General features: G+C 44.2%; 1 protein-coding gene across 1 annotated transcript; it reads right to left on the bottom strand.

Annotated features, from left to right (window-relative positions):
* Nucleotides 1-3,381: 3,381 nt before the first annotated feature.
* Nucleotides 3,382-6,120, bottom strand: LOC147607158 (non-specific phospholipase C1-like). Its single transcript, XM_086791038.1, has 3 exons — nt 4,860-6,120; nt 4,572-4,748; nt 3,382-3,897 (listed from the first exon to the last, which is right to left on the bottom strand). The coding sequence occupies exons 1-3, from the start codon at nt 5,956-5,958 to the stop codon at nt 3,560-3,562; spliced, it is 1,614 nt and encodes a 537-aa protein (XP_086647164.1). The 5' UTR covers nt 5,959-6,120; the 3' UTR covers nt 3,382-3,559.
* Nucleotides 6,121-7,448: the final 1,328 nt, after the last annotated feature.

The following is a 7,448-nucleotide window of genomic DNA, read 5'->3' as shown; positions in this document are numbered from 1 at the left end:
GCGGGGACACCTGCCAGTGAGTCGTGAAGTTTGCTCTATCTTTCTAACAAGTTTTGTTGCGTGTGAACAGGTGGTAAGTGTATTCCATTTGTTTATTTTATGGCATTATTTCTAACCTTTGTTTATTATAAGGTTGCAGGTCCACACTCATTAATGAGTGGGCGGCCTCCCCAATATCTCATGGTGCCCTTTTCTAGGGTGGGCACTCATTATGGGCACCCACTCTTGGACCATGGTGGGGAGGGGAGCCCTCCCTTAACCGTATGTGGGTGGTGGTGGGTGCATGGTCACCTAACCACCCCCCCCCCTTGGAAGCCTTCAACTGGCCACCCCCCATGCAAAGGGTGAGTCGGCCAGCTGTACGTGGTCGGCCACTTTTGCCCGCAAGCGACCCTCTCCACTTTTGCGTGCAGGCAACCGTCCCTTCGCTTGCCCACAGGCGACTGCGCACAAGTCATTCTTCTATTGCCTGCAGGCAACTACAACGAAACCACTGCAACCCGACGACTCGTCTTTACTCTTGCCCACAGGCGGCTGTGCCCAGGCGCCGACCATCTCTCTTGCCTTGCAGGCCGCTACGCATAGGTTCCCCCATCTCTTACCTTGCAGCTGCACATAGGTCTTCTCTCTCTTGCCCGCAGGCGGCTGTACTCACAGGCGACCTTCTCTCTTGCTTGCGCACAGGCAGACTACACATTAGGCGACTCTAGCTCCCCATACTATCGGGTAGCTGGCGATCCATCCTCTATCCCTCAAGCTGGCAACAACAGCAGTAATTGAGACTTCTCCTTTCATACGTGGGTGCCTAGTACTATTGAAGGCCGTATTCATTGTTTTACAAGGTACATCGATTGAGACTCAAACAAGGTACATCGATTGAGACTCAAACAAGGTACGATTGAGACTCAAACAAGGTACGTGGGTGCCTAGTACTACTGAAGGCCATATTCATTGTTTTACAAGGTACATCGATTGAGACTCAAACAAAGGTCTTTGGTGTAAATCTTACAAGGGATATTCACTGCTGCTAACACCCGTTCGGTGTCGGGTAGTCCAAGCTTTTGGAGAACCACGGTCCATGGGTGGCGAGATCGGGAGAGCCAGGCGTTAGTACGGGAGCGCCTGTTTGTGCGTGGTCCTGGAACACCAGTGGGGCGCTCTCTGCGGATTCCAGTGAAGGCACAGGACCGTAGAGGCTAAACTTCTTCAAGTGGATCGCTCTTCCTCTCTCGAACGTCTACTTCAAGTGTCTTGTTTGGTAACTGTATTCATTTCAGTTGTGCATGGACATCATCTGGTTCATTGAACCCATGGAGCATTGTATCACTTAAATACTCCCAATAATATATTATGTATTGAGGGGGGGTCGGCCCGTTCCGGCCCCAGTTGGACATCATCTGGTTCATTGAACCCATGGAGCATTGTATCACATAAATACTCCCAATAATATATTATATATTGAGGGGGGGTCGGCCCGTTCCGGCCCCAGTGCTGGTGTCCATTGATCATCATTTCATTTCAGTTTTTCAGTTGTTATCGAGTTGTCCATTTACATTGTGATATTTAAGTTGTGCTATTACGCGTGTAACGGAGTCTTCTCCCACTTGATGGGATCGGTTTCACTTGGAGGTAGAAAGATGGTAATCAACCACTACATCATCCCATTTGTCATATACTTTCGTAGTTGCTAGAGACCTCCTAAATCTAATCGACTGAAACTCATAAGGCTGCCTATGGGGAGGGGACCCTTGGATTAAAAAAATCCCTAAAGTTAGGTGGGACTGGTGTTGTTTGGAAACTGGCAAAGGAGGCTTTGGCCTCAAAGATGTGGCCAACCTAGCTGATTGAATGGCAGCCAAATGGATATTGAGAAGTTTTCTCCACCCCTCTGAAGACTGGGCATGGCGGCTGATCATGAGGAACTCTGACCAGTTCCAACTCAAACAATTCCCCAAATAGAAGAACCTCCTCCCATGGCAAGTAAATTTTTGATAAAACCTATTGGCAACCAACTGGTCTCATCTCTCTGGTCTGCTTGGAATGTTGAAAAGGTTGACCTTGTCCTATCTAAGAAACCTAGTTTCACTTGGAAAATCCATGGTAGAGATTCCCTTTGGTGGCCATACATTACTCTTCTTAGGCTGAGAGGGCTCTTAGGTTGCACAAGATTGGCATATGCAATTGGTGGGATATCTGGGACAAAGACAACAAGTCTTGGATGTCTAGAGCCGATCTGATAAAAAATTATGTGTCCAATGCAGAGCTCGACCTTATTGGGGAAAGACTCAGCTTGTAGGATCTCTCACAGATTTGGCTTCTCTCAATCAAAGATTTGCCTCACCACAAAGCATTCCATTGGAAGACTCAGAATGGTGTGTTCCCCATTCCCCCCAAACAAAGTGCTCCACCTATTCACTGCACACTAAACAAGAGATGGGGAGTACGTATGGACATATATCAATGGTATTTTCTTTTTAGTAAGCTATGGAATAAATTCGTGGAGCCTAAAAAAGCTTGCCTAGCCTGGTTGATTATGCACAATCATTTGGACATAGCAAAAAGCCCTCAAATGAAAGATTGGGGATGGGAAATGCCACAGATGCCATGACCTGGAGGATGACCTACACATCTTTATACATTGTCCTATTGCAAAAGAGTGTTTTAACGCTTTGGCCACATGCATTCAAAGTTGGAATGGATACACTTTAGGTTGGAAAAACCTGATACTGGGAGAAAGCATTGGGTGCACCAAGGAATTGTGGACTATCTTGAGAATTGAATTGCTGTGGTGTCTTTGGTTACATAGACGTGAGTTCATTTTTAACAGCAATCCTACTAATCACATCTGGCTGAAAGAGAATTTGATTCATGCAAGCAAAAGATGCATTCAAAGGAGGATGAAAGATCTGGACATCAAACTAGATCAATTGCACAGAAAAGCTAAAGATAATCAGGTGGATCAGTTAAGTCATGCATTTCAGGATCTGATGTTGTTGAAAGACAGTGTCATCTCCAAGGATATGTTGCATATTAAAGTTCTCTATATGTTGTAACTTCTCCTTCTAATTTCTTAATATAAGCTGCCCCTTATTTGAAAAGCTTGTGCCTGCCTTTTTTTTTGTGCGCGTGCGCGTTTGCTTTTTTTTGGGGGGGGGGGGGCGTGTGAGAGAGAGAGGGCGGGGGGGAGGTGCATTAAATTTAACCATGTCATGGGGTACTTGCTAAATCATGATATATCAGAAATTTTCACAGCGATCACTTAAAAGCTCTCAGAAATCTTTGACCACCGTCTGCAAATGCTTCGCAAGCGTGCTAAGACAAAATGGACCACTTCAGTTTCTTAGCTTGTGAACTGTTTATGAGCCCTGATGTACACTCCACTCACAAAATTTGAAGATTATTTGCCGTGCACCAGCTGTAAAACCTTTACAAGAGCATATTGCAAGCAATGGCAGGCATACTTATAGCAATTGATTGAAAACAATTGCACTGTTTTGCGCATGCCAAAGCCCTTCTTATACTAATTACAATAAAATTTGCAGCATAGAGTCTTTGATTATTAGCTATCTCTGGTAGAACTGTTGCGTGTACTCTCCTTGTCGCAGGGCCAAATTGTGCATCCCCATTCCCTTCTAATTGAGGCTGACTTCATATCTACAAATGATGACTTATCAAACCCAGACTCTAATAGCATCTGTCCAGCTTCCATGAAGTAAGCAACGGCATTCTCAACATAAGCATTTGCTTCAGCTACTGTCATGGATTTATTATCAACAAATATATGTTCCCCAATAAGCTGAGAAGCAAGCATGACCAACTCTTCCTGAAATTCCGAGAGTTTCCTGTCCTCGTCTGGAGGAAAATGTCGAAGTGGCCACATTGGAGATGGAAGCTTCTCTGTGGAAATAGATATGATATCGAGATTGTACATTAAGCAAGCATTACTTAACCCTCTTCAGACTTCAGAAACTTCAGAAAGAACAATTGATAAAGCCACTACTCTAGATTAAAATGCACACATTCCATTGGGCAATGCAAAAATGCATTGTAGGTATGAAAAGATGGAGGATCTGCGAAAAGTAAGATGCTGGTCAAGAAGAGTCAAAACTACCTATTGTGGTGCTCGCTAACTAAAGAAACTAGTTGTCCACGTGAAATATCTAACCCACTGAGAGAAAAAACGAACTAAGCACCATGGTGGATATCGTGATGGTTAAAAAAGTGTACAAACTTTCAAAGTCCATTCATGCGGACACAGCTTATATCCGGGAGTAGATCCCACTATATTCCTCAGAACTTTGACAGCTTTCTAGACATTATCAGACCTCAGTCACGTCATGGTCTACAGCCTATAGCACAACTCTCGCCTTAGAATCGTCTGTTTAGAGATGATGGACTAGAACTTCCTCACCCTCAATTTAAAACCTACAAACTTTATTCAGCTTCAACAGGTTGAGAAAATATTCTGCATCAGCTCAAAAGAGGCTCTCTCCAGTTGGACAGTCAGCCTTTTCGAAGAACTTTTTCAACTCTCATGAGTTATATGTAATGAAAAATTCTGATTAGCATACCTGGGCAGTCTGTCCTGGGTGTGTCTCTCTCGAAAAGAATGCTCTCAAAAGTACCAGCCCAAGCATCTCGCAGTGTGAGAAAATCAGATCGCAAATTGAATAATTTCTTCACTGTTGCCGGCAGCGATGCATGTTCAAATTGGGAATATGAGGTAGGACCATCTGGTCCGTGTAACACTGGAAACATGCAATGGCATTAGTAATCGCTGCTTTGAAATCAAACATTGAAAAGAAAAACGAGCTTGGACATGAACTAAAGATATCAAAACTCAACCCGTTGCTTGGCACCTGTTCCTTTGTTGATCCAAGGAGAGATGAAAATCGTTGGGACTCTCACACCGAGCCTGTCAAAATTGAAGGAATATTCAGAGACATGGCCATCCATTCCATCTGGGTTGGGTACATTCTTCACGGGAGTAGGGACATGGTCGTAAAAACCACCATGCTCATCATAAGTGATGACAAATAGCATCTCATTCCACTGTGGACTCGCTCTGAGTGTCTCGTACACTTGCTTCACCAGCATCTGGCCTTGGTAGACATCATGGGAAGGGTGGTCATCGTTGGCAGGGGTGGCACTCAGATCAAAGTACCTCTGCTCCAGTACTACATAATTGGGCAGCTTGCCTTCCTTGGCGTGGCTTTTGAATGAGAACTCGAACTTGTGGAAGTTCTTGATGGACTTGAGTCTTCTGAGGTTCTGGAAGAAAAGCGTGGCAGGGATGTTCTGGTAGTAGATGCCGTACGACAAGCCGGACTCCTCTATGGAGTCGAAGATGGTCTTCTGAGGAAAGCCGTCGACTAGGTCTTTCTTGACGTTGCTCATCTCACCGTGCGAGGTTGCGGAGTGAATATAGAACCTGTTGGGCTGGGTGGAGGTGGGCACAGAGGCAAACCAGCGGTCGCAGATTGCATACTCCATGGCCAGAGAGGTGAAGGAGGACACAATCTCTGGCCTAAACCCACTCATCACAGTCTTGGAGAACCCTACTTTCATGCTCTCCGCCTGTTGGGCGAACCCGTTCATGGGTGCAGGGTCCGCAGAGCTGTCGTTCCCACCAAAAATCTGCTCTCTGATGGCTTGAAAAGAGTGGCCAGGGTCGGGATCGATGAACTCCGCATCGTCTCTGAAGTAGACTCGCTCCGAATTGGGGTCGGATGCGTTCAGCCGGTTCCATTCCCGCCCTGTCACGCCATCTATCTCCGGGTTCAGCCTCTTCAGCCAGCCCAGCATGTGATCAAAGGAGCGATTCTCCATCACCAGAATGACCACCGTCTTGATTGGCCCTTCAATTCTGCGCTTCGTCTCCAAGCCATAAGCTGAGGGTACGATCACCAGAGCAAGCAGAAAAGCCAGCCAAAGCCCACTTCTCAGCTCCTGCGTCATCTGGAAAGGACCTAGCCAGAAAGAGCCCACCCGCGACTAGATTATGAAGGCCCTGCTACCCATTTGAGCGGATGAAGGCTGAAATTGGTGTGAAGACTTGGTTGGCTTTTCATAATTGAAGGGTGCTTGTTTGATGCCCAGAAGAAAAAATCGCATATGCTCGAAGTGATACGCAACACACTGTATATATATATATATATATATTTTGGCCCCGCCCCAATTTCCAAAACAGCTTCCAAACAAAAACCCAATTCCTCACTTTGTTCTCTGGCGTCGAATGTTGTGTGTAGGGTGGGGTCCAAGAAGAAAATCGAAAAATATTATCTAACCTTAGCCACGTGGTGGGTTCTCATTCGTTAACGGTCCCACGCTCCTTGTACACCACTTATTAAAAAATAAATAAATAAATAATCTCTGAGAGACTTTCAAGTTACAGTTGGAGACTGGGAGGCTTTAAAATTTTCAACTCTCCCAGCCCGCCCGCCCGCCGCCTGTGAACGCTTTAAAGTTAAGTCTCGGAAGTTTGAAAAGGAATTTTGAAGGAAATCTGCATTTGAAATGAAAGGCAGCTGAATTGTTGTATTCAACTAAGTAAACATGTAGGAAAAAAGAAATGGCAATGATGACGTCAACTATCTGTAACCCCCCATCTTCTTCCTCGCCTCTACAATGGGCACAAATGCAAGATACTAGGAACTTAGGAAGCTCTCAGAATGGCCATTTCCCCTTTCAATGGCCAAGATCTCTTAGTGCATGACACATGCTCCAAAGTTAGCAACAACTTGACTTGGAGTTTAAGCTCACAACAATTATAAAAAACATGTAAATTATGATGTCTAGCGTGTAGTGTTGGAAACCACGTGTGATTTCTTCTTGCCCATGAATTGGTTGGCCCTTACAAAAGTTAGTGAAGTGTCCAAATGAAGCCCAATAGCTATGGTACATTATACATGCTTGTGTATATGAAGTTTCAATTTGTTGAATTTGAAAATAGTGCTTAGGAAAACCTTTTGAAGGGATAGTTCGTTGCTAGTATTGAAAAGCCACTAAGAAGATGCTACACATGGGTTTATATAATAAATATTGGGTTTTTAGATCTTCATATATAATTGAAATTTGAATTTGCAAACTTGCCTTACTAAATGTATCTCATCTATATTGCATATCTTATGAAGTAAAGTATGTCTTAGATAAAATTCCTTTAGAACATACATTAGAAATGACAAAGTTGTGTATTGAAAACCATGATATTCAACAAGATTCTATGAAGTCTAGAGTTAAGCTTCAAATTCAAGGGCAACATTTTTTGTCTCCAGATGGTGAAGTAAGACTTAACCCTCAACCAATACATTTTGAAATTGAATTAAAACCTTTAACATCTCTATATTATCTTAAGGAAGAGTTTCACAAAGCTGCCACATGGCAAGAATTTGGAGGTTCGAGAAGGGGAGGAGGAGGTTTGGGTAGAATTTGATTTTGGAACCCTCAAA

Source organism: Cibotium barometz, chromosome 56 (genome assembly GCF_041138505.1).
Source record: "Cibotium barometz isolate CiBa-2024 chromosome 56, ASM4113850v1, whole genome shotgun sequence".
NCBI classification, from domain to species: domain Eukaryota; kingdom Viridiplantae; phylum Streptophyta; class Polypodiopsida; order Cyatheales; family Cibotiaceae; genus Cibotium; species Cibotium barometz.
Note: the sequence above shows the minus strand (reverse complement) of the source record. Positions and strands in the feature narration are given on the sequence as shown.

Bases quoted from the DNA above. Each gene is read 5' to 3' on its own strand.
- LOC147607158 (XM_086791038.1), bottom strand. From the start codon at position 5,958: ATGACGCAGGAGCTGAGAAGTGGGCTTTGGCTGGCTTTTCTGCTTGCT. The intron at 4,749-4,859 runs GTGCCAAGCAAC...GCATGTTTCCAG, and splicing joins TTGGATCAACAAAGGAACAG to TGTTACACGGACCAGATGGT. The intron at 3,898-4,571 runs GTATGCTAATCA...CTATTTCCACAG, and splicing joins ACCCAGGACAGACTGCCCAG to AGAAGCTTCCATCTCCAATG.